Genomic DNA, 27,791 nt, shown 5'->3' on the forward strand with positions numbered 1-27,791 from the left:
TTTTCAGGATTGAAGTGGATCTAGGGACAAATGGATGACTGAATATTCATATGAAGAGGAAAGCCATAAAAGTTGGTTGACATTTTTACAGCCATATGCATTATACATATTACTGCTATTATCAAAAATTTATATTGTGTTACAAAATGTAATAGATGAAATAACTGGTCTGAGCTTCCTATGCTGTATTGTCTTTCAGGCAGGGGAATACTGTAGCATAACACAGCTGTAGCTTAACGCAACAGTTTCTGACCAAACCTGAATGTTCAAAGCAAAACCTAGTAGTACGTTAGGGACATAGGTAATTCCTTTGCAGCCAGGTGCTTGAATGGGCTGATGCACAGTGGTGTTCATTCTTCTTATGTGCAAGGATGAAGGGAGAGTGAGAGAGGCATTGTCTTCCATTACAGCTGCTGGGTATGAAGCTTAATATGTTGTGGAGTGGCACTTGGATGCCACATTGACAGATGCTCTTTAAGAAGTCAAATAGGATATGATATCTTCGAAAGTATCTTGGTGCTTTGTTTTCTTATCATAGGGAGATGGCTGTCTTACAGCATGTATTTCTGTGCTAGTTAAAAAGGAGGAAGCTGTTAGTGGACCTCTGTGCTTTACTGACTTTATTCTTGTGCTTTGTAAGATGATAAAATTCAGTAGGCCTTGACGTCTGTCAGTCTGACTTATTGGTGACTGAACTATAGGCTTTGGCTGGGATGCTATGTTAACCGATTCCTGCCAAGGCTGTTTAAACAAAGCTGACTCTGCCTGTGGGTTTGCACTGGAGCAAATGAATTGTAATGACAATTGCAGGGTGCGGTGCAATGGGATACAGCGCACGGTCCAGCAGGATGCTGCACAGCAGCTCAGTTAAATAAGGCATTCTGGAAACTCCGTTAGTCAAGGAGGGATATGTTATGGTGGAAAACATATTTTCTAGATAGCTTTCTTCAACCCGTGAGTCTCAGTCAGGGGTGGGAACAATCAAAAAAACCAGCAAAACCCATGGATTTTTTCAGAAGTGCAGTGTCAGTTCAATACCAGAAATGTAAGTCTATAGTTCTATTAACTTGAGCAAAGTAGTTCAGGAGGACAAAAATTCTTATTTATCTTAGTGATAATTTGGTTTTATCAATCTTTTAGTGGTTCAAATTTTGCAGTTTATCAACAACTGACTTGGATACAGAAGAGCTTAATTCCTTCTCAGGTATGCTTTTTTAGTGTTTACAACAGGTAGTGGACATGCTTATCGTAGCTACTTCTGGATCCACAAGCAGCATAAGACTTGAGGAAATAATCTGTGTCCTTGAATCCTGTCTCCCAAAATGACAGCCAGTGAAACAATATTTAGTTTGGAAGCATCCACAGAACATCTGCTTTGTATACCACAGGTCCCAGAAAACACCTCCAGCCTCCAGGAACCAAATTTAAACCCTAGTAGAGACAGCTAGTGGTATTAGTAACTCTGCAGTAATGTACACAGTTTCTCTATGGGATCAGGGACCTGTATGCCCAGATAGGAACCAGCAGTTGTTGCCTGCTAAAACCAGCACACAAACTCTTAAGGAATTTCTCTTTGGTTTGATGGCTGATGTGTCGGTGGCTGCTGTTTATCCCTACTGATGTCTGATAGCCCAGGATGGGCTTGCATAGTGGGGGACCAAACGCTTCCCTGCTCAGACCTGCTGGCTATGAATAGCAGAGTGAAAAACTGATACTGTCCAAACCTTGCTTGCATCTTCCAGAACTGCAGTGATAAAATCCTGTATGTACAAACTCGGGAGGCTCTTTACTGGCAGAAAGCGTGAGAGGGTGCAAAGACCAAACTAATTATCTGTAAGCTATCTCTGGATATCATTATGTTATGGTGGACTTCTCATGTTATCCAGAAGACAGCACAGAGCAGTATTGCTATAGCATGGTTACGTTTTGCATTGAATTGAGGAGAAACTGGGTCAGACTAGAGGACCTTCTTAAGTATTTGGCTTGGGAAGTGACACCAGGGCAGAAAAAGTTAAGGATTTGTCAGATCCTTGAGAGGGGCTGTTGTAACCAGAGTCTGCGCAGAGGAGGGAGGGCTTCCAGGTCAGGCGAACGCAAAAGACTCTTGCACTCACGTGGCCTTTTCCCAGGTTACTTGGGAAAGACTGTAGTTGCATGGGAGATGCAGTACTGCTAGCTTTGTATCTCTGTTCCTCTCTCTGCTTTTGCCTTTCTGGTTCAACACAGAGTGGTAGCAGAAGGAAGGAAGAACAGGAGAACAGGGTGACCTCTTCCACATCGAGCCATAGTTCCACTCCCTCATGTCCTTCTGATGACATACTGCAGTAATTGTGAGGAAGCTGTGCAAAATATGTGAAGATAAGGAGGGGGATGCTGAGTAATTTCTTTTACATGTTTTCTGTTTGGTAGTCTTTGCAAACATAGGGCTCTGAATCCAGCTGTTAATTTTTTATGTTAGGAAAGTACCATGATTAAGTCATATCACTGAACACGAAAAAAATGTGGTTATGTGGAGGAATTCAAAGTCTGAGGCTAAAAATTCCTTTTGTGGGAAGACTGATTCCAGAAAACTTAAGCAATAGAGGTGGAGAGGGCTCCTCTGTGGTCACTATTAAGATCAGTTGATAAAGTTCTGGCTCCAGTAGGAAAGAAATTGGATTTCACTCAGCACCCTGCCTCAGCCTTTTACTTTATTGCTGTTTTGCTAACCAAGTTGTGAAAGCTTTCCATTGCTAACATGAGTATGTTGGTATATCGTTGGGGGTGTAAACAACTTGTGTTGCATCATATATATGTTATTGGTATATTTTAGGTCTTTGGTCTGCCTCAGACCATATAATAATATATGTAAATGTGGTTTTGTATAAATAACTGACATCCAAGCATATATGCAACTAATGAAGGAAATATGAACATAAATTTTCCTGTCTCAAAATGAGGCTAGATGAATCTTTCCGAGAACAATGAGAAATATGCAAAATAAACCCAATAGCATACATGTATATTGAATGCACACAGCTTACGATGCTTCTACATTTCCCATTATAACAGTGACTGAATCCAGAGGTTCAGTTCTCCGTTGAATCTGATGTTTGAAGTTTACATTTTTCAGTCTACGACTGAATGTGGGTGTATGGAGATGAGACCAGGGTAGGAGCTGGTAAGGAAATGGGTAACTGACAGGGAGGAACTATAGCTCAGAAAGTCTCTGGCAAAGTAAAGATCAAGACTTTAAACCAAAAACAAATGGGCAGGGCTGAAAGGAGGTCAAAAGTGAAATTAAAGGGGAGGAGAGGTTGCTCAGATTGGAAAGGCAGGTCTGGGTTGTACATAACGAGTGGTCTTGGGTGCAGTCTCCCACTCACACTGTGGTTTCACAAACAACTTGCAGAAATACTACTGGGCAATTCATTTGATCAGGTGTAATGATGTTCTAAGTTACTTAATGCTCAAAAAATGATAAAGAGCACAGCTGTATTGAATTCAGTGGTGTTAGGAGATGACTGCTTATTTTCTAAAGAGGTCTATGGGATAAGTCCAAGAATATTGCTGTCTCACAAATGTAACCTGTGTGTCATCTCTTAAAAAAAAAAAAAAAAAAGGCAAACTTTGGCTCAGCTGTTTAGAGGGAGGAACTCAGTACAAGGGGGTGTTTCTTGAACTCTCCAGAGCTCACCCCATCTCAGCAGTCTCCCAACCTCTGATGTGCCCTTGCCTCACCTCCTCTGACTCCTGTGCGGAGCAGGGTGCAGGAGGGTGCCTGTCCTCTGAGCTGCCGGCTGCATGCGTGGTGCTGCGCAGGGGTACCCAGCTGATGCAGTGAGGGCAGGGCTGCCCTTCAGGGTGACCTTGGCAGCTGGAGAAAGGAGCTGGCAGGGACCTCATCAAGTTCAGCAAAGCGAAAAGTCCTGCACCTGGGGAGGAACAACTCTGTGCTCCACTGCAGGCTGGGCAAGCCCCTGAGTTGTCTCATCTGACTTTGGAGCTACCCTGGTTTTGGATGCAGTTTGGAGTCACAGGACTTTCAATTTTTACTTTCTCTGTGATTTTATAGTCTGGTTTTGAAATTTTTTAAAATTTTTTTTTAGTGTATTTGAGGGTGCTTTGAGGAACTTTTGTGTTTATATTTGCATAGTCAGAATATTAGTAGCAGTGTGGTGATATGTTTGGGTTTTGTTGTCAGCTGTCCCCTCCGTATCTATTGCAAACAAATGCAGTTTTCCTAGAAAGTAAGTGATTGCTCTTAAGCGATCTTTCACATCTAATGTCATTCAGTGGATTCTTCGAGTATAATTATGACTAGAAACATCAACAGGGTAAAATATATTAATCTCAAGGGAGTTATATTGCACTGCCCATCAATCTATCCTTTCTGTCATGTGCTTTTCAGTTTAGATTACTCTCAGGCAAACAGGCTGTAGTTTGATGTTTTGTCTCAATTCATTATGATTATAAATATCTTGGATAAAACAATGTAACAAATGACCACTTAAAAATGACTGATGGCCCCATTCATCAAGGCAAGGAGACTGAAGTTCTTTTGGTTTCATCTGTTCTCTAGCATTTATCAAGATGGGTCCCTTAACAGTCCACTGGTGGTTGATATTTAATGAATATTTCACAGTGTGAATAGATAGCAGGCCGTTTGTTGTCTGGAGCCCAGTCATATTCATAGGACAGATCTGCTTTTATTTACCGTCACTGAAAAATGTAAAACTTATGCTGAAACTGTAGAGTGAGAGGAAAACTTTTCCCCAAACCTTATATTCAGGAAAGGGAAGAGCAGCAGAGATTTTCTTTCTTTTTCTGTTGCTTACACAGACTGCCACATACTGTGCTGTCTCTTGCTCCCATCCTTTCCTGGCACCCAGTGGGGCTGACGGGCTGCTGGCGGCCATGCGCTGTAAGCCCTGTAGCCCCCAGCTTTGCTTATTGCCAGCTCAGCCCCGCTGGGAGTGGGGTGAGGTGGACTTGGAACTGATCCCCATGGCTGAAAAATTGCTTGGGGCATTTCCAACACTGATCTTTTCCAAGGAGAAAAAGGCATTTAAGATGCCTGCAACGAATCTCTTTGGCTTGACGCATTTGCATTGCGTATGAACTCGGTCCTCTTCCCTTTTGCCTTTGTAAAGTTAATGAGTGATTTCTGGGGAGACCTCGGCGTTCCTATTAGGCTTTCCTTACGAACAACAGTACAAAATTTGTTCTACATCGCTTCTGTCTTAATTTCTGCTGGGCAGTTGCTTTCATAGTCTAAATGGTTTCTTGTTTATGGGTCCTGGGTCTTGGCTCCATTCCGTTCATTTCCCAACTATTTTGGTGTGTTTATACAGTGCTCTTCAGCAGCTGGCTTAGGGTGGGTATCCAAAGCACACACATCTATACACACACAAAATCAGTTCATTGGAGTTAGGGCCAAATCATATTAAGTGCTTGGCTTGTGATCTGACCTTGTTCAAAATCAAGTTGGATTATGATTTTGAGGGTTTTCTCCTTGTATTTTATTCCTGCCAGTGTGGATCGGGGGGCAGACATCTATGGAGGATCGTAACCATAACTTTTACGTTTCATATATCAAAAATACAATATGTTTTAGAAGTGTTATTTTAGTGCTTGAAGATAACTGTTGGTCTTTCTGCACCCTCACACTTCAGAAAGGCAATGGAAGTAGGCACGGGGTGTGTTAGACATTGCCTGACGAAGCCTGGTCTACTGCAAAAGCCTGAAGCTTTGCTTTTAAAATCAATAAATACAGAGATCTTTATATAAAATAAATATGATTTTATTTTCAAGTAGTCAGCGCAGAGCTGCCCGAGAGGCTTTGCTCAGGATCGGGAGAAATGTCTCTGGCCCAGCAGTTGCTCGGCAGTGGTGTGCGGGGTTTGCATCCTGGTGGCTGCACAGATTTTTGCTCTGCTTGAAGCTGCTGTGGTATGTTTCAGGTGCATTGATTTTTGCAGTAGTTCTTGAATTAAAATCCTATTTATTAAACGTTTTTTTGAAAAAGGAAGAATGGAGAATTGCATAAAAAAGGATGGCACCTACCTTCATGTGAGGTGGTGTGGGGGGAAATAAGGTGGCCCACATTGTAGTGCAGCTCACAAGAGAGTAATTAGTCTAGAATTGACAAAATGTGACAAAACCATGGAATATTAAGAATACCAGAGTTCTTTTCACAGTTCACGTCATTAAAATTACTAAGTGTCATTGTAAAGCAAAGGTAGATCTTGCTGGTGTTGCCTAGATCACTCCCCCACGAAGAGATGGGTGGTGGTGATGAGTCTGATTAGTAAATTGTGGATGTAGGTGACAGCTGTGTTTAAGGGTCTGCTTCAGTGCCTACTGACATAACTCAGTGCAGTAGAGTGCCTGTTAAACTGCTTCTGAAAGTTAATAGATATCCCCTTACAATTTTAGTTAGTAAACGTGTTGGCATCTATTGCTTGTATTACTGCTGTTGATTAATTTAGGTCTTACAAAGCTTAAACTCTTCCTGTGATGAGTGTCCTCCTGTAACTGTTGCTTTGGTTTTTAAAGCTTGGGGATTTTTTTGGCTTTTCGAGTTTTTTTGTTTGGTTTTTTTTTTTTTTTTCCAATTTGTCTTGGGAGTGAAAAAAAACCTTCACCTTGAAAAGTTTAGCCAGAGCTGAGAACAGAGATAGCAAAAACTAGCCTGTGAGCATAAAGTGACAAATTGCTTTATAATGCAGGCACAGACACCCTTGGTTGCCATTTCTGGTATTTGAAATGCATGTTGTGTTGGTGTTCCTGGGCTGAGTGGGAGAGAAGATGCGCTACAAGCAGAGTTCCTGCTTGTTGGGAGAGGCAGAAACGGATGCTGCTACCTCTTGTAGTCTCCAAAATGCATGTTGTAGACTATGTGAAATAAAATGATGGAAGCAGCCCGAAGATCTAGGTGGGAAATTTTGATGTGAGCATTTCCTCAGTTCTGGCTGCATCTGCATCTAGTGTCTCAGGACTGCGAAGCCTAAACGTAGGACCTGGCATACCTGCCTTGCTGAGTGCATCCCCTTCAGGGAGTGAACTGTAGCTGTGGTGCGAGTGGTGCCAGGTCCCTGCATGCCCACCAGCCAGGGTTAGCTCCCTCCATACTGCGCTTGCTGCAGGTGTGCTGCTGCCTTTTGGCGTATGGGTGTCCTCCAGTACCTTTGCGGTGCTTCTGTTGCTCGTTATTGTTGTTGTTGCAGATAATTGGAGGCCTATCAGTGTTGAGTTTCCATGGCATGAAAGCATGCATTGCATGTCGTGGGCTCAGGTGTGAGGCCGTGTGCAGGGGTCTCTGGGGACAGGCTTGGAGGGCTTGGTAGGACCAGTCAAACTGGTAGGGGTTTGTCCACAGTTACTACAAGAGCCTGGAAGGATCAGTCCCTCCAAACCACAGGCCAGTTTTGTTTTTGGAGGAAGCTGGCTGGAGCAGTCCAGACTAGAGCTGGGAAGTGAGCAGACTGTTACTGGTTTAGCTTAGATCAGGAGATACTTCCATGAATGTCCTGACCTGGTGTGCTTCCTTTTGCCTCATAGCATGGCCTTGGGCTGCGAAAGCTAGGTTGGAAGAAACCAAACCAGGAGCTATGCTCCAAAAAGGTTACCTAACATACTCTCATTTCCCATGGGCTATTGAAAGGCATAGGCTGTGGATGTCTTCAGCTAAACTGAGAAGATCCCTTCCTGTTGCAACAGTGCTGCTTGCGGAGGGAGATGCAGACTTGCGGTTCTGCTAGTGAATGCTCAGGGACCTCCCAGCTGAGATTCCACAATGTCCCTCTTTTGTTTAGTGGTGTTCCCAAACCAGCTTCTCTTTCAAACCAGCTTCTTTGGTTCCTCTTTCAGCCTTGATACCCCTGGTGAGGACTAGTCATAAGCGGTGGGGCATAGTCCACAGGAAGCTAGATCTCAAAGGCCTGGATCCGTTCCTTTCACCTTCAGTCATTTTGCTGAAGGTGCCCGTCTTCCACTACTTGGCAGACAGCGGTAGGCATCTGCAGAAGGCAGTTCTTCCCATGGGATTTCTGTGTCCTCCCTGGAAGAACATACATCTCCTCTGCCTGTGAGCTATGCTGGTGCAGACATGGTGAGGACACCAGGCTCCACTTTGCTGGACTGACACTCCAGTCCTTCAGTTTTCAAAGCATCCCTGAGTATCCCTGCTCTTGCAGCCTGACTTCTCTGCTGTGGCATGTTCTCATGGGAATGAAAGAGCAGTCACCAAGCTCATTTCACCTTTCATTCCTAGAGCACTTAGAGAACAATTATACTAATTCTAATAATGACTAAATTTGTACTACTCTAGAGAGGGAAGCGCGAGGCATTTAATTTCAAAGCTGTTTGACAAGACCATTTTGATGTGTGTATTTTCAGAAGTATAACACAAGTTTCCGAAGTGCCTAATGGGGAGAAAAATGTTTAAATTCATACTCTCAGGTTTTTGGTTTCCAAGAAGCTGAATAATGTTCAGTTCTGTTGGGCACGATCCATCATAGAAAACAAGTTTAAACCAGAGATTTACAGGACTTACTGTTTCTGCTTGTTTTGTGACCTGTTTCTGGTCATTAGTTATCAGGATGGAAGGGTTTGCATGGAAAAAAAAGGATGCTTCTGTTGTGGGAGGTATTAATTCTCAGTATCATGAAGCAGGACAGCTAATTGCATTTTAGAGTTAATCTTTATTTCTCAATGAGAAGTGAAAACCCCATGGCTTTTGGTCTGCACAGCAGTGCTGATTGAGATACATTGAACCAGAAATTGAAATACTACATACGCTTTCTTGTTTTCCTTTTCCTACATATCTGACAATAAACATTTAGTGCTAGAAATAAATGCATTTGGATTTTAGTATTTTTGACATGCCATGGAGAGAATAATATCAAACAATGGCAATTTGTCACTTCTTATATGAAGGTGTAGAAGAATGTGTTAGAATTCAGTAGCTAGCACATAAGGAGAAGGCAGTTATTTTAATACTGATAGCCACTGCTAACAGACCTGAATAATGATTCCACTGGATATGGTATTTCATATACCCAAGGACATGTGTCTAAAAGAGAAAATAAGCTCCTGGTATTAATGTAAATCTTGACCTGCTCTTACGCTTCCCACATGGCACTTCATGTGTACTCCTGGTGATTCATTAAGCCTTTCTTGTGCAGAGATTCAGTGATGAGTCAGGAAAGGGCAAGTTTTGTGCTTTGAGGCTGTTACCTTCTTTTGAACTTTGCTATTTACTTAGGGTTTGTTGTTGTTGTTTCAGTTCAGTTTGGTAGCAGTCTGCTACAGCTGTGATTGCTGCAGTCAGCTGTGATGGACATGTGGGCATAGCTCAAATGAAAACAAAAGCCCTGGCTTTCAAACCTTATAGGTAAACATGCACTGAGTTTCCACCTAAATTTCTAAGTAATGTAGAAGTGTTCCAGTATTTGTATTAGCAAAAAAACCCAAACCACCCAACAAGAAAGATGTCCTAGAAACAGTGAGATTCAAAACATTATTTTTTCCTTGGCTTTATTTTCCTGTTTTTAGAAGAGGTGGTGCAACCCCCAAAACCCAAACATTTGGAGTTAGGTCTGAGTTTCATTTAAAACTGCATGAGCTTGGGCTTTGGTGGTTATGAAGGAAGATGACAGTAAGAATCTCTCTTGCAGATTAAGAAGTAAGGAGTTTCTGTTGGTCTTAGGAAGATGAAAATTAACTTAGATGTGTAGGTCATCTTATTAGGTGCAGTGGAACTGAGATGATGTTTGCTGAACTACTCTTTGGAGATTTACATAATGGATGAGATACAGGAGCTCCAGCCAGCATGACAGTGGAGTTTATTTTATTGCAGAATGTAAAACAAGTGAATTGCCTTAATAATATCTGCAGAAAGCAAGGATAATCTTTTTTTATATGCAGAAAGAGAGCCAGAGAGTTCATAATATCCTTGGCTATTCATGTACAAGGAGCCAGACCTTTCTTTTGAATAGTCTGGATGCCTTTAACTATCATACTCTCTTATTCAGGACTTCTAAAGCTCTTCAGGAACAGCAAGCAACGTGCATCTCTGAAAATATGGCTTTTATGCAGTAAAAATATACTATCTGCTGATAATTCATGGCTTGATAAAGGAGGCTTGGAAGAGGCTGGGTAATTATCCTAACTGCTACATATTTAAATATATGGAAAGCATTTATAAACCAAGCTCACCTGCTATTTATTTCTGTAGTGGTAATAATAGTAATTTCAAAAGTTTTAGAACGTTCATGATTTCGTAAGTGGGTGTGTGTTGGAAAGAAGTTTTAATACTAACGTTAAGAGGTTTCAAGCTTTAATTTACTGAAACCAGTTCACCCACTTTGGTTGGTGCGGGTGGTTTTTCCTACCTCAGCCGATGATACCTTTTCAGCATGGAAAATAGACAAAGAAACACTGGAAGAGTAGAGTAGTTAAATGTAGACGGTAATAACAACACCTGTTTGTGTGCTTCTCAACCATGTATTTGGCTTCAAGCAAGAGTTTGGCTATTAGTTTACTCTGAATAAAAATGTGCCGTTACTCTTTGATCTGTAGCAACAGTTTGTTACGATCAAGGCTACTTACCACTTTTGCCTGAAGGAAAAGATTTACTGTTGGGCATAGCAGGTTTCCAAAAGAGTGAATGATGTCCTTAGTTTCTGGTGTCTGTGAGCTATATGCAGTTTAAGAATCCTTTTGTGTTAAGCTGATGTCAGTTGCTACTTCTTTTAGAAAAGTCTGGGCAAGTAATTCATCATACAATGTTGCACAGAAACCTAGGCACTTGTTTGACTAATATGAAAACAGGTTATTGGAAAAAAGGGGTAATTTCATCAATGTAACATTCCATGATCAGGGTTAGTTTCTGCTTTTGTTCATGAAAAAAATTAAAACATATTCAGTGATTTCAGTGGGTGATAGGCAATACCTAGTTGGTCTACTAAATAGGCTGTGCTCCACTCTTAATTCCAGAATGCAGGCTGGGATTAGTTCTGCCAAATTTACTCTGGATACTGGATAGCGATTATTATTTATCAGTTGATGTACAAAGTCAGACTTTTCTTCTTACCAGTTTCTTTTTCTGGCTGGGTTTCTAGTAAACCAGTTGTTTTCACCTAGTCATAAATCTATGTCAGTAACAGTTACTGCAGTTTGCAAGGAAGTGCACTGAAGTAATAAACCATTTGCTTGTATTTGCCGGGGTCTGTCCACATTGTGGCCTGATGGGATCAGAGACCAAGGAATGGTTTATAAGGACAAACAGAGGGTTTTTTTTGATCAGAAGGTGTTTTAAAACATTGAAATTCTTCCACTGCAGTGTCTCGGAACTCTCCCCTGTGGGGATCTTTGGAGTAAATAAATAAAAGACCACACCAGGCAAATGTAATTTAAAGTGTCTGTAACTGTTCCCCAAATGGTGCTAAAATCCTAAATAAGATATGAGCAAGGCAAGCAAGGGGAAAAGTTCACTTCAGCCTCCAGACTTTCCAACGCACTACGTAGTTATGTAGCACCAGACCCTAAGGACACAGAAGAGCATCCTGAAAAGTTGTGGTGTCCGAAGGAGCCCCCTGGTTAGGACAGCTTCCTCGTGCCCTGCTTCTCCACAGCTTACCCTACTTTGGGATGCATCTACATTCATCTCAGAGAGAAGTCTCTCATTTCTAATCCAAACATAAGTGACCTAAAAGTATCTGCCTACATGTGTATCTAGCAAGTCGGAAAAAAAAAAGGTGTTTTTCCATGTGTGGTTGAGATAACATTGCATTTGCAAAGGAACCTAAGTGCCGGCTAGCATGGCTGTGGTTGTTTTGTTGAACTGTTGTTTGTTTAGTTAAAAATCCTGAAGCTTTCAGTTGGAAAATTTTACAAGTTATAAAAATTGAAAAAGGAGAAAAGAATCAGCATCTACAAGCATCTACTGTTTGTTGTGTTACAGCATGGAAGTGTCTGCCTCCTTCACTTCTTTCTGAGATGGCAGCTCAAGAATGCTTGTTACACTTAAACTAATGAACCCATATTCCTTGCTTGTGAGGAGTGAACCTGGGCATTTCCATCCTGCATCAGCTCAGACTGCTTTGGACCCTGCGGGACATTCCAGGTAGCCAGCCAAGATTCGTCCTGTACAGTTGCTTTTTACTAACTTCTTTGTAGGCCATTCAACAGGATGAGCACTTAACTAGTATCTGCCTTGCAAAATTTCAACAAAAATGATCCAATCCAGGCATAAACCTTTACGTCTGACCCTAGAGCAGTTGTACGGTAGCTGATGATGGTAAAAACGTGAAGGATTATTTGGTAACCTACTTTAAAAGGCTTGCTTTGCCTGCGTGGGCTTCTACGAGGGCTTGATAATTAGATATAGTCATAACAGTATGAATTCTTGAATTAGTGTAGTCGTTCCTCAGAGCTGATCAGCAGTATGACTTCTTTTTTTTCTTCTCAGTTTTAGTGTGCAGGTTAATACTTAATTTTGTGTTCTAGAATAATAAACATAATCCATTAATCTTGTGAGTATTCTTTCAGGTTGAAAATTTGCTGTTTTTCAGGCAAATGGCCACTCATAGGAGCTGTCATTACTTTAAAACAAACAAACAACAAAAACAAACAAAAAAACCCCACCTGAATGTTCCGGAGACTATTTTAAACTTAAGAATAAGTGATGATAGACTTTCAAAATTTTTGCTTAGAAGTGGGTAATTTATTATGCCTGGTACCAAACAGGAGATAGAATTACCATGCTTTTTTTATATAATTCTTGAAATGCAGAATTTATTAATGTCTTCCAACAATATAAAGTATATGTCCACATACATAACGCATAGACACGCACATAAAAGTTGGATGGAGGCTCTGTGTTGTTTGCACTGAGCCAGAGGATGGGCATCTGAAGAAACAGCACAATCAATGACATCGTTTTGGTGCTTTTCATCACAAAACGTGAGTTGGGTACTTAACATAGATGATTTTTTTTTTTATTATTTTTATTTTTTTTTAAGCTGAAGTCTTGTGAGGAGTGATTTTTAAGAAAATGTGTATTTTCCTGAAATAATTCTTAGATTTCTTTTTTTACTTTACGTGTGAACTGGTGATGGTGACTTAGCATGAGCTTTCAATGTGAAAAGCATTCTTGTGAATCCTCTACATTGAATGAGGGAATTACTCCCCAGATTTGTGTCCAGCATCATTCAGCGTCTGTTAAATACTGCTCTTGAAACCACTGTGGCTGTGATTTTAGTGGTTAGAATATTTCAGTAATGTTTATTGAATTTCAGTATCCAGAATGATGATGGAGGCAGTTTGTCACATTATTAATGTTAGTGGTCCAGATCTCTTCAGAAAGATGCAGTACACATAACACTCTATGCCTGTGCAGAAATCGTTGCTTAAAAATATGAGCAGCTTAACCCATCCAGTTCTTGTGGTGCAAAGTAAATCTAATAAAAGCATTTTATTCTATGTGAGACATAGCTAGTGTGGACAGGAAATCGTTTTCATCATTTTACATAGTGTAACTAAGCCACGTGTTGGGAATAAATATGTGATTTATACAGGCACAATTTCTTATTATGTCCTAATGAGAAACATTAAATATATTAGTATGACTCAGAGCTTGACACACGCTATAAAGGCTATGTATGATGCCAAACAACCAATTATCTCAGTGCATTATTTCTTGAAAGCCTTGACATGGGTAGGGTCACTATACATTTTTAATGGGAGCATGATGCTAGGTTATAAAAAGATAATACAAATAACAATACTTTGTTAGATCTTCCTGCTGTGCGATGTATAATCAGGTGCACTGGCTTAACACTAATGAGGATTTAAAGACCCAGCAGGGGCACATTTAGCAGTCAGACACAATTCTGTCAAATGCTTTTGCATAAGGCACCTCTGATGCAAGGTGAAGTTCAACAGCAGGTAGGAATGTATAGTTCCATTGTATAGCTTAGTGTAACACTTCTACATATTTCAGTGAAAATAACAATAACTTGCAGTGCTCTGGTGCTTTGCCAGGCACTATTGTTTGGCTGTGATTTTTACCATTCATGAAATCAGCCAGGAATGGTGGTACACATGGACACGCCGTATTGCTGCATTTTCAGTGATTGACTAATGACCTAGGGAAACAAAGGAAGAGGGCTCTGAAGGTACTATTTGAAGTTCATGCTGAGCTGTAGGTGCTCTGTGCTATCTCATTTACCTCTGGAATAAATAACGACTGAAATGCTGCAGAAGAATAGACAGTGGCCCACCTAACTTAAGGTCCCTTTTTGGCAGTGATCTGTACCAGCTACTTGGCAGAAGAATGTTAATTCATTCTTGAGTGCAAGTCTTGAGACTAGAATCCAGTGGTTTAGAGCTGGTTTAACCTTCATGGTTTTGGCATGTATTATACTTAAAGAAAAGACATAGGAATATAAGCATGGACATTTTCTGTCAGAGCAAAGGACCATCTACCTTCTGTGCTTCCTCTAAGAACAGTCAATAGCAGATACATGCTTAGGGAAATGATGTAGCAAGGTTGTGTGTGAGTGATGGTATTGCCCTGGTATATCTTCCAAGTTTGAAAAAATCTAGGGCACAAATACTTTCATAACCAGAGGTTATAACTGTATTTTTGTGCTTGATAGCTCTTGATAAGCAAATCTGTAGAAAACTCCAATTTGAACCAATTTCCGGCTCATCATACAAGTAGATTTGTCAGGTTACCAGCTTCTCTGAGTGGAGAAGTCATGGCTTCCAGTGCAAAACCCATGGATTCCGGTGCAAAAAGGCAGTATGTATATATATATAGCAGGAGGAGCAAGCAGGGACAGGCTACAAAGTACGAACACAGAAATATCACGCAGACACACGGGGCTGGTGTCAGGAAAGCCAAAGCTCAGCCGGAGTTCAGACTTGCCGGTAATATCAAAAGCAACAACAAGAGCTTTCGTCACCACATCAGCAGGAAAAGTCTGGACGAGGGAAACGTTGAGTCCGAGGCCGAGCGGGATGGGCAAACACTCGTAAGGCCGAGGAACTCCCTCGCTGCCTTCTGCATCAGCCTTCGCTTGTGCGGCCTTCTCACAGGCAGACGAGGTTCAAGGAGCGGAACCGCCAGCTGTGAATGAGGACCGAGTCCCAGGGATTACCCGAGAGGACTCGACCCAAACCAGCCCATGGGACCCACCTGCCTGCAGGCACGGGCCTTGCGACAGCCGGCCGATGTCCTTGCAGCACCCCTCTCCACCGTGCTTGAGAGGGCCTGGAGACCACGGGAGACCCCCGGTGACTAGAAGAAAGCAAACGGCGCAGTCCTCTTCAGAGAAGTCCAGGAGGGTGCTCTGGCGCTCTGCAGACCAGCCAGCCTCCCTTCGCTCCATGGAGAAGTCACATGGAAAAGCGAGCGAGTCCTCTGGGAACGGAATTCTGGGCACCGTGAAGGAGGAGAAGGTGACGGGGAACAGTCGGCGTGGATTCACCCAGGGTGAAGCATTTGGCATCGCTAATGGTACCCAATCCTGCCTTTCCTTCCTCACCAACAACTCTCTGTTCCACAGTGCAAAACAGAAGCCCACAACTAGTCTTTTATCGGTTTACACCTTCCTGTTCACAAACAGCTGTTCAGTACTGAAACAGCAAAATGACCAGGCTTCTGGGCACCGTGAAGGAGGGGAAGGTGACTGGGAACAGTCACCCCAGGTATAAAGCATGCCTGACCCCCCTGATTGTCATCTGCAGTGTAAAGTGACTGGAGTAGTGGGTGAGGGGAGAGAAGTGAACACCATTCACCTCAGCTTCTGCGAGGCTTTCAGCGGTGTCTCCCACAACGTTCTTGTGTCTGAATTACATTTATTACAGCTTGTATGGGGACACAGTCAGATGGGCAAAGACTGTCGGGGTGTGTGGGCTCAGGGGGACCTCGTCCGTTCATAGCCATGCGTGGTGGAAGGGTGGGAGACGGTGCATTGAAAATGAGAGGTTCAGGCTGAGTGTGAGGACAGACCTTTTTTCCCCCCATGGGGGCTGTCTCCCAGTTGAGCTGGTTGTTTTCAGAGAGGTGGTGCTGTCTCCATCCTTCAAGGTTGCTAAGACCTGACTGGACATGACCCTCAGCAACCTGGTCTGACTTCTGAGCTGTACCTGCTTTGATTAGGAGGTTGGACTGGAGATTTCCTGAGGTGCCTTTCCACCTGAATTATCCTAGGATCCTGAGAAAAAAAACATTGGCTGTAGCATTCATTGCTCCCTGAATTTTTCCAGAATTACACAATGTTTCTCGCTGTAAAATGATATGTTATAAATGAATTACTCATTTATCTTGTCTTTCCCCTAGACACACACTCATGGATTTTCTTTATACTCTTAAATTTATTATATATGCCCAGTTTGATTAGCTGTATATAGCAATTTGGTATCTCTGAATTTTAGGCATGTTACAAGGAAAGTTCAAACCATCTGTTATTGTAGTGCTATGTGTGCTACTCGTATATCTTTGATATTTTTTTTCTGTGATTTTTATGGCTATAGCAATAGTTACTTAATATACTCTTTAATCTTGAAGTTATGCAGTTATTTCAATTATTAGCAGTAACTTTGTTCATGTGCAGTACGCTTTTTTCCAAATGTGTTTGAGGAATCACAACTTCTCCGAGAATCTGTGGGAAATGCATGTTGGTGACGTGTGAAACGTTAATTAGAAATTCTTAACATTTAATTAGAATTGCCGTTAAAGTGGACCCTTGTTCCACAATAATTTATTGCTTGTGGAATCTGATTTGGCAGTTTTGTACATAAGCATGTTGATCATCCTGTATTGGGTAAGAAAACACCTCGTGAGCAGTCAGGTATCAACTTCTGTCTAGAAGTTGTTGTGAGCAGTCTGAGAGTGATATGTTATTTTAGATAATTTTTTTCACATATTTGGTGGATGCTTACAGATTCTCATTCTTGAATTGAGGTGCTTTATAATTCATTCACTAAGTGAACAAAAGTCAGAGTTTGCCCTTTTTTTGAAATGTACCAAGTGCTGCTTGCCAGCTTTAATATTAATATTTTCTCAGGAGTTTGTACTGAAGCCTGTGGGGAGTGGGAAAACCTCAAACCGATGTTAAATAGAACAGAGCTTGGGTTGTGACAGGATGTTAAACATTTGCAGTTTCGGAGTTTCATCAGAGCATACAGCCTTTCTTTTGAAATGTCAGAGTAAGCAGTTTGTTTGCTCCATGGCAAGAAGCGTATAAAGCAATTACTGTTCCTCCACGTACACGTAAGGTGCTGTGCAAAAGGTGCAGCAAAAGGTGATGGAGTGATGCTTAGTTTCTGGCAAATAGTCTGACTTTTTCATTTGACCGTGCAATCGTTCAGCTTTATTTAATTATTCCTTTGTTATTTTGGCATGTGCATGAATCAAACGGTCTTTATGCATGGTTTTGCAAACACCAGCACTCTGGCTGTGCCTCTGCACTGGTGGAGCTCCTGGGGCGAAGCTTGTGGTTACAGCTCTTCCTAGCAGCTGGAATAGGGCCATTGAAAGAACATTTTTGGTTTCATTGCTTGTTGCCTATCGTATCTATGACTTTGTACATGGACCGTGGCAGACGATTTCTGAGGTCCTGTGAGAACCGGCTGCACTCCTTGCAGGTGTGTCCTATGATATCTGGCATTGGAGAGTGCAGCTGCACACAAGCATATTCTCCTCCTTCTCTCAAGGCTGCAGTGAATTTGCTCTGTCCCTGTAGCTGGCACTGCAACAAGCTGAGCTGGAAACAAGCAACTGACTTCTGGGCACAAGGTGTTCTCTTATGGGTGTCATATACGTCTCTTTCTTTAATAGTAAAAAAAAAAAAAAAAAAAATAATTAAAATTGCTTGTGAAGAAAGTAAATCTGAAATAAAAATAAGGCTTAACTGAATTTCCTAAACTTTAGCGGTTATGTTTTTAACCTAAAGTGGGAAAGCTGGCTTATCCTGGTTTTATCTTAGTTCTGCCTATACATTTGAGACCTCAGATAAGTGAGAAACACTTCTGCTGGCTAAGAGCAATATCAGCTGCTTAATGTTTCTGTGGCCCAGCTGCTAGAATAGAGCTCGGCATATTTAACGACAGCATTACCTTATATTGTTCTTACTCAGAGGATATAGTTTGTAATGTCCATGGTTTATAAGAAGTCAGCTTTTGGCACCGATAGTCAACTTATTACTATATTTTGTCCTAGAGGAGGGAACACAGCACCTGGCAGAGCAACAGTTTTCTCCCCAGGCTAAAGGGCTGGGGATGATCCGCCAGCCTGTCGTGCTCCGGCAGGGCGTACAGTGTTGTTGGTAGCATGTTTGCTTTCTTGGAAACCCAGGATGGAAAGGGCCAGCGTAATTTATGGAGGAAGGGATGATGTTCAGGTCTATGAAACGTCCTATGCGGTTGTTTCGCTGCTCCCTCTGGGGCTTTGCAATTGCAGAGCTGAAGGTGCTGTCACTTCGAGGCGATGGTCCCTTTGGGCTGCAGGGAGTGATGGAGCCAAGCAGGACCTGTTGATGGCATCTTGTCTTCTTGGCAGAGAGCAGCTACGTTTGGCCATTTGGCCTGCTACACGACATCTCAGACAAAAATTTTGGACTAAACCGTGGCTACTGCTACATGCTAAATGCTCCCTTTATTCTCCAGTGTGCAGGGCCCATGCTGTATCTGTCTTCATGGAAGCAGACTTTGCACGTTGGCAGGTGGGGGGAAAGTGTGCCAACCAGCTCCCCGTGCTTTCTGCAGCTCGTTTTCCTGCCAGAGCAGGTGAGGGCAGGATTCAGAGTAAAATTTAGGTCAGTGTGTATTTGCTGGTAAGCTCCTGGGCAATGCCGTTCAACACTTATTTGCTCAGCAAATACAAAATAGTCACAATTTAGACAACAGATACAGGAAAATTTTGTCAGATGGCAGAATTATTCCCTTGACACTCTATTGATGTTGCATACTCCTTCTAGTACCAGAAGTTAATTAAAAACATGTTGTGACCTGAGACTTAATTTTGATTATCTAAGCTTTGATTTTAGTTCTCAGTAAAGGCAAAAGACAGGGGACCTCTTGAAAGAAAACCTGATCTGAAACTGTTCTTACCAGCTGTTCATGTAATTTTTTTTCTCAAGTTTAATAATTGAGGCAACAACCCACCTAATAGTCAAGGTAACCTTTAAGTAGTATATGTTTTAGTAAGTTTGATCAATATAATATTTGTAGGACTATGAAAATTCTTTTATATTTCCTATTGCAATTTTTTGAGGGTGGTGGTGATGTTTTTCTTTAATTTTAAGCCTCATATTCTTCAAACTGTTCTCCAAACTCGAGGACAGTTGACATAAGATAGCAGAAAACTACTTTGGAAATTGAGTAGTAATTTTTTTAAAACCACTTGACTTGTAACTGTGGTCAAGGAAAAGTGGCAATCTAGGTCAATTACTAGGTTGGTTTTTTTTGTAGAAAAAGTAATGAATTTCCACTTGATAGCAATCTTCACTATTTGTCTGTGCTTTAAAAAGCCCAAAGGAAACTATCAAGAGTTTATTTTACTATTATGCATCATGAAGTGTTATGAAAAGGGTTTTTTTAATTAATTCTAGCATAAAGATAAATGTAGTGCATGCTTTTTCCACACTTACCCTTTCTTAAGTATGCTCTCCTAAATGATGCCTCTTTTCCATCTCTCTCTTTTATTCTGTTGTTTTTTTGGGGGGTGTTGGTGTTTTTTTGTTAAGCTGGACTTTTAAGTGCAAGATAAAGAAAATCCACAAATACTTAATGAATCCATTGGTATTCACAAAAATCTTATGAAATATTCTGTGAATGTTGTATTAGAAGGAAAACAATAAAGCCATTAATGTTGATAAAAGTTAAATATATGGCTCTGGTGTAATTACTGTTACTTGTAACGTGTTGTGTCTGAATTACATACTATAGGAATGATCGGTAATTCTTTGTAGAGATAGCTAGAAGTAGCAGGAGAGCAGAGCTGATGTAAAGGGATTTTAAGCAGCCTGTAAGCTGACAGGGTTGCCTGTTGAGTCTGAGAAATAGCAGATTGGCCTCTAGTTGCCAATGCACTTGATGCTCCTCTGTCACCTGGAAGCTGACCACATCTCTTCGGTTCTATTTATATTTGCTAAACCTAATTTAAACCCAAACAAACAAAAAAAGCTTTTGAAGCAAAACATGAGATCTTGGTTCTCCTCACTGAATATTGTCTGGACTTGAACTTTTTCCCTGGAGACAGATTTGTAAAAATAGATAGCAAATTAAAACACAGCTACATCCGTAGGTATTTGGCTACTTAACAACTTTTGGAAACCTGCGGTCTGGAAAATTAGTTGTGTTTTTTTTCTTCTAAGGGATCTAGGCACCAGAATAGGAATTCAAGAAGCTTGTGTTGCATGTGTACATCTTTGTACTGGTAGCAGCAGGATACAGCTGGATATGGTCTGGTACATCAGATGAGGATCTCAGCAGGACAACACGAGCTGAAGGCCAACCATTGCACGTGCTTCTCAGGCACTGACAGCATCAAGTCACAGCTGCTGTTGAGGTCTGGGCTCTACCTGGCATGCGCAGTTGTAATAAGAGACCACACTCAGAGGCCTTCCTGGAAAGCTTAGAGCTATGATGCCTCCATGATCACTGGATGCCATGTAGATGCATGTCTGTGATATATATATCTATACCTAGACTGGTCTCCTCCCACGGCTTTGTATGGCACAGAGTGATGTATGGAACTTCATGCACTGCATTTGGGTCCACCCTGAGCTCTGTTCATGGCTAACAAGCAGACCAGAGAGGGGTATGTAGACCAGTGAGAAACAACCTTGTTGTTAGCTTTAATTAATTATTCTTCACACTCATGAGCTGAGCTGCTGTCTAGCTTATTTCCAGAAGTTCATTGCTGTGCTGTTTTAAGCTTTTGTTTTTTAGATAAGACAAATTGCAGCTTGTATATCCATATTGTTCACCTAGGCTTCTGCAAACTTTGTGTTCTCTTTTCACTAAAGGAATTTCATTTTGAATTGGAATGAACTCTGACCAACCCCACCCAGTTTCATATGAAAACAGTATGAAGTTTAAGGCTTCACTCTACTTTTTTTCTTAAGAAATTGTTTTTGTTTTCCTTGATGCATCAATAAATGCAAATGATCCTTTTCTTTTCTGGTGAATTTGACTGGAAATTCAAGTTTAGAGTAAAATGCAGAACTACAAGAATCTGCTTTCATTATGGGCATTTCACACAGCTATAAACATAATTACATATGATGAAGATCTTATGGCAAGACATGGGCTGTTAACCCCAATTCCTGGCAGAACTCCCAGTTCAGTGATTATCTTCTAGCCACATAAATTTAATTTTATTTTCTGTCAGATAGTTGTTTCCTTCACTTTTTTGGAATGAACTGCTCTTATACATACTGTGGCAATGTTAGCTGGTATGTTTCACCCTAGAGATAACTACATTTAAGTGACTAACAAATCTCATTGTATGGTATATAAAGGACTTCTTTGGAAATGAAGGTCTTTGGGAGATTGAGGTAGTAGACAATTGAGTGATTCTTTGCTGTGAGAATTTGGAAAGAAGACATTCTCCTTGGCTTCCTCTCCCTATGGAGATAGTTACATTTGAGAAGAGATGGTAATCTTTCATTCTTCTATTATCCCTTGAAACACAGAGAAAAAACAATTTCAAACTTCGGAAATCTTATCTAGTCATATCCTTAAAAGGGTCTGTCATATCTTCGAAAGCTTTGCTTTGAGTGGATCACTTCAGTTTTTTTGCTCTGAGGTGTTATGCTGTCTGTTGCTTTGACTGATGGATAACTTCAGTATAGTAATGTAAGTAATGAGAATAATAGGAATTTAGGTATTCCTGATCAGAAACATCAACAAGGTAATCTTACTGCTAAGGCATATGGTGGTTAGTTTAGTGATGTTTCCAAGATATCTGTATAAAAAAGGAAAACTTAAAAATTCATGTTTCTGAGGTATCAAGAGCGCTGTTTTCACAAAAATCACTCAAAATTTTGGAACCATAAAATGAGAGTATAATGATGAATTAAAAAATTACTGCATGTGCAGAAAACTTGTGTAAAAATAACTAGAAGATGAGGCAGGGAAAGTTGTAAGTCATAGCTTTGAAACAGAAAGACTGCTTAAGGGCTGTTCTCGGCTCTTAGCTATTCTAACATACTCCCCTTAAACTTGAAACTTTTTACTGTTGCTTGAATGTTGAATTTGAGACTGCTCTTCCCCCAACTGATACTTCATTTCTCAAAAATGAAAGTGTGTCATGTTAGAAGCTAAGTTTGTACAGAAAAGAAAAGGAAGAGTTGGAATGAAGGAATGAAGTTGGGCCTGGGAAGAAGGGAGGGGTGGGGGAAGGTGTTTTACTTTTTGTCTTTGTTTCTCACCACCTAACTCTGTTTTAATTGGCAATAAATTAAATTAATTTTCTCCAAATCAAGTCTGTTTTGACCGTGATGGTACCTCATAAGTGATCTCCCTGTCTTTATCTCGACCCATGAGCTTTTCCGTCTTATTTTCTTCCCCTCTCCTGTTGAGGAGGAGGAGTGTGAGAGTGGCTGGGTGGGCATCTGGCAGCTGGCTAAGGTCAACCCACCAGAGTTACAAAGGATTGAATTGTCAGCTGAACATTTTTGGTGTCTCATGTAAAAGTTCAGAACCATCAGTGGCTTTATCTTGCCAGTGTGCAGCTCCTCAGTGTGACTAAGTAAGCCCGTTACCTTCATTAGTGACAGCAGTAACTAGCGTCATCCACCTTGCTTGTCTATCTCTCTTGCGTTCATTAGATGAAACAAGAGGAGGAGACTGCCTGGCGCAGGAACATAAGTGTTTGTTGATCCATGCGGAAAATGTGAGTTCTGGGTGCTCTGAAGCCTGAGCTCACTCCTTTCTTCCCGGGATTGCATGGAGTTTTTGCGTGTGCCCATCACAATCTGGCCAGGTCTGGGACAGCATCGTTTCGCTTCTGATGCTTTAGTACTGAGCAGCTTGACGTGAAGATCTTGCGACAGTGGGAGAGACAACAACTGTGGTGTGGGATGGTGATGTGCAGTTTCTATCATCTTGTGCTTAAAAGAAATTAGGGAGGGGGTTTACGGGTGTCTTTAGTGGTGTCTCAGGACAGGAGGTTGGTTGTAACACCAGCTCCTCTGTTGTTAAAAGTTTGCAGTGCGATTCTCAAATGCTTGGCTTGGCCAAATTAGAAACTTGGCTACAAAGCCACAGCCCTTCTCGTGGATGGAGCTGTCACGACCCAGACTGGACAGACCATGGAGTCGTGTTTAATTCGAAATTCCCTCGGGCTAAATTAAGGTGAAACGACACCAAAAGGTCAGTTAAAGATATTATTTATGACAGAAGCAAACTGAACTGGGGAGGTGTGGTAGTAGGTGGCAGGGTTTCTCACAACAGGAGTTGGCATAAGACTACTTCTGTAAACTGTGTAACCCAGGGTAGCCATATACATTGATTCAGGGAATAAGGAGATCCCTCCTGTTGAGTCAGGAGGTTCAGAGCAGACCCCCTTGCTTTCCAGACTCCTCAGAAGGGTCTAGGGGCGGCTGGATCCACTGTTAGTCTCAGACTTGGTCAATGGTTTATATTGTGAAACAGACAAGGTGTAGGGATTGTGGAAAAGGAAAGAGAGAAGAAGAGAGAAAGATTTCACCAGTCCTGGGTGCAGCGTTTGTTCAGTCAGCCGAGGGGTCCAGTCCCGGTGGGCTTGTGCACCCGGGGCTTCAGTTTGTGTCCTTTTATCATCCTTGCCCCTTCCTTTGGGCGGGCACCTGAACTCGTCAGGTTAATGAGCATTTTATGAGTCTTTGGGCTTGGGGGTCGTTTGTGGAGTAACTTCTCCTTCCCTGCAGACACAGCCATTGGTTGATCTTTGTATCAGAACAGCTTACCAGAACAGGGAGCTGCGCACCCTCCAGCACCCCCTCCTCCTCCTGTTGCTGAGGTCTGAGCTGAAGGGCTTTTCACCTGGGTTCCTTGCTGTGCAGGGTTTGTCTTTAAGCAGAACTTGCCCCACCACAATGTTTCAGACATTAACTCTTTCAGTCTCTGACAGGAGCCAAATTTCACAATGGTGTAATTCATAATTAAATAAGCACTACAGGATGCTGGGGGGGGAGGGGAGGTTGTACCAGCATGAGATACGAGTTTTGGTTTTGTTTTCTCTTTCTCTAAAGTAGCCGAAGATAATTTGATTAAAACTTGCAACAGAAAGTCATCTGCATGAAGAAAATGCCAGTTGTAGTTGCAGCCGTGCTGTATGGAAGATATAGGACTTTTGGGGGTTGGTGGGGGAGTCTTGTTATTAGACTGATTGCTACAGCTTCTCAGAAGAAGAGCTTGTAAGCCCAAAAGCATATGCATCTTCTGTAACAACTGCTCTAATAGCAGTTGTCCATACGGACCTGGGTATGGTTTGTGGTTTTGATTAATCTTTCAAGGGAATAAATGCCCAAAGTGATCAGTGAAAGGCTCCAACGGATGGCACTGAGAAAGAGAGGTTGATCTCTTTCAGCATGAGTTAGTTTATTGATCCAAGAGAACAGATGTTTTGGTAAGGTCATGCAGTGTTTGGCTTGATTACATGCCCAGTTTAGGACATACTATGTGTTTTACCTAGGTGAGTGACTGGAGTCCACCAGGTGGGTTGGGGTGGGAGGTAGGAGGATAGAGAAGGAAGGGCTGTCACACGAATTCAGGTCACCTTCACCTGGGCAATTTTGGGAGCTGGAAGTTAGCTGCCACAGTCAATGAAAAGAGTTGAGTGAGCCAGGAGAAGACTGTGGCCCGAAAAAATACCAGTCTCTGCTGGTGGGTCTCCTGAGTGTCATCAGTTAACGTGGGGCACTGGAGCAGCCTGGCCTCCCTCAGGTGTGGATGCTCCATCTGCCTGGCTGGCTGGCGAGGCTCCGGGGGAACTCGGGTCGCACCCCCAGCCCCTGCAGGGATGAGTGAAGCCCCTTTGCCTTAGATGACTGCCCACTGTATGCAAACCTCCGCAGTTACGTCCCATTCGCTGAATGGATTTGAACCTACTGTAGCGCAAATGCTGGTTATGGCAGGAGAGCTCAGTTGGGAAGGATCAGCTCTGTGGGCGACTATTGGGCTAAACGTGTCATCCATATGTGTGGCACACAGACTGGATCTACCAGGCAGTGGTCCCCCAGGATGTGTCACACAATGTTATAAATGCAGAAGGGATCAAATAGTTTGAAAGAATCTACTTCTGTGATTATTGCTACACCGAATTATAAAGGACCCAAAAGCCAGAGCTATTCGCTGCACTCGCTCTTCAGACCAGTGCTCAAAAGGCAGAGCGCTGCTTTTAAGAAATATGATTTTTAGAGAACAAAAGGGGAAGCAAGCACTACGAAAATTTAGTTAAATGTAAATGTGTTAAATGGTACATGAACCAGTCAGGTTTTCATGATTTATCAGTTTTAAACTTCAAAGGCTCTGGTTAGCTTGCATTTTTAAAACTAATGAGTTTATCACAGTCAGTGGGGAAAAATGGTTCAAGTATATCAGCTGTAAATTGGTACAAAGCACTAAAAGGGACATTAGCCTCTAATCAGATTCTAACAGTTCATTAAACCTGCTTTTCCTCGGTGGCGCTTTGTCTTCCCCCCTCCTCCTACCTGCACCTCCTGCGCAAGCCAGCCTCGTCCCTTCGTTCAGGCGGGTAAGACCTCCTCAGGGACACGAAGCTGTATCAGCTCATCCTTCTTTGTCTATGAGCTAAACAGCCTAAGGGATGCGTGATGATGGTATATTCCTGATCTTGCTGTAAAACTCAGCTGCACCCCGCATAAATCAAGAAGGGAGAGGGACCTCTCTGCTTGCAGAATAGGCGCTGGAGGAGCCAGGAATGCCAGGCTGGCTCCTGCTCTCGCTCCACCCCAAACCACATCCAAACTGCTTGAGCTCAGTGACACCCGAGATCTGCTTCTGATAAGTAAACGGTGCACCGCCCTTGCTGGGAAGAGGGATGCAAAGCCTGCAACAATTTCAGCCAGCTGTTTTGTGGCATCAGAGTCTCTCCTGCTCTTTCCCCATCTCCTGCCTTGAAAGATACAAGGTGCACAAAATAAATTGCTGAGAAGGCATAGGAAGAGCATTTTTTTCTTCTTCTTCTTCTTCCTGTCGTGTCGAGCTTAAAATACATAGACAGCGGTAGCATAGCCTGGCCTGGGACATCTCAACAGCTTGACTTGTCTTCATTCACACATCTGTGAATGCAGGGGCATTGTGCTGAAAATGACTTGTTTGATCTGAAATTTTATAACTTAAGCATTTATGAACTATATAAATGTACTTTTTAAGGAAAAAAGTGCAGATTGCGTTTGCTGTTGCATTTGCTTATCTGGTTTACCATCGAGTTCCTGCCCGCCCTGTAGTATCAAACCGCAGCTCTGCCTTGCTGTAACACATGGGGTTCAAAGTGAGGGCAATGGGGATTTTAAGCCGGTCATTTGCTCTGCCCGTGGCACCCTGTTGGAGCGTGGGCATATCGGTTTCCCTGCTTTTCAACATGTTATTTAAATTACAATAAAGTAAAGGAGTATACAAAAATAAACAGTTGCTGCAATATTTATATCCTTGAAAAAGAAGATCCTGGGATGAGATGCGTTAATTGGAAAAAAAAAAAGAAATGTTTAAAATAATTTAAGTTTTTAAAATGGATTTTGGAAGTTCCGTTACGACAGACCATTTTCCTTAAAATTCCCCTGAAGCAGCCATGGTAAGAAACAGGGCTATGAACATATTCCTTATGAATAACAGCACCACACAGTACTGAACAGATCTGCTGCCCATGAAACACAGGGAAAGTGTTTTTTCCATTACAGTGTGGTTATTGAGGACTACGAGGTAAGTTACAGTGTAGATGAGTCTCCAGGCTCAAGTACTGCCTTCCAGAGGGGGTTGCAGATAAGTAAGTGGCTGTGAAGGAGTCACTTAGAAGCTCTATGTGCTATAGTTTCACTATCTGAAAAATAGCTGTGATGTCTTTGTATTTCTGTACCACTGACCAGGGTGTCTGGATTCGTAAAGTCAGATTCTAGCTTGAGGGATAAAATGTCTTTTATTCTGTCCATGTTGTCCAAACTAAATGGCAGCTGAAGGGGCTAGCTTTCAAACAGCAGCCTTGAGCCTTGGCCGGAATAGAAAATTGACTCAGGTTGAGGTAGTGTTTGAACTGAAGGCACAAGAGGTTGTTTTGCATGTCTACATAAACTGCTTCAGCAACAGTGGGATGAGACATTCAGAGCAGGGATGTTGATTGAGGGAAGCACAGTTCTACAAATCTGTCTTCAGATTGAAGCTTTCAGCATATATTGCCCATTACTACAAGGACAATGCATCCTTCTAACATGCTCTTTTATTTCTTTTGTGTCAGAGGTGAGTGTGTGGAGATTTTCATTGACAAATGCTGATAACTTTACAGGGTAATGAATGATATGAAATCTGAGGAGGAGTTGATGTGTATTAATTTATGGGGGGGGTGTCTGTGTGTACAGGCTTTCACTAGAACTTCTCTGAATTGAAGCATATGCTTTCTCTAGGTAATACAGAAGTACAAACGATTTGATTGAAATCAAATATACCTAAGTATACTGTCAAAAACCTGCAGCTATTTGACAACACTGCTCTCCTTTCCAGTTCTAAAGCAAGGAATTTATATATATGTGCTCCTGTGTGATTAATTTAAAATTAAAAAGTAGTAATTGGAGATG

At 41.9% G+C, this 27,791-nt stretch overlaps 1 protein-coding gene across 7 annotated transcripts in view; it reads left to right on the forward strand.

Moving 5' to 3' along the window:
* The window catches only part of KLF12 (KLF transcription factor 12), a 249,059-nt gene that overhangs the window by 68,805 nt on the left and 152,463 nt on the right, over positions 1–27,791 (forward strand). For all 7 annotated transcript variants that reach the window (XM_075046077.1, XM_075046072.1, XM_075046076.1 and 4 more), the window contains exon 2: positions 8–71. In XM_075046077.1, the coding sequence (XP_074902178.1) occupies positions 51–71 (21 nt within the window). In that variant the 5' untranslated portion in view covers positions 8–50. The remainder of the gene's footprint in view (positions 1–7; positions 72–27,791) is intronic.

Source organism: Buteo buteo, chromosome 14 (assembly GCF_964188355.1).
Source record: "Buteo buteo chromosome 14, bButBut1.hap1.1, whole genome shotgun sequence".
NCBI lineage: Eukaryota > Metazoa > Chordata > Aves > Accipitriformes > Accipitridae > Buteo > Buteo buteo.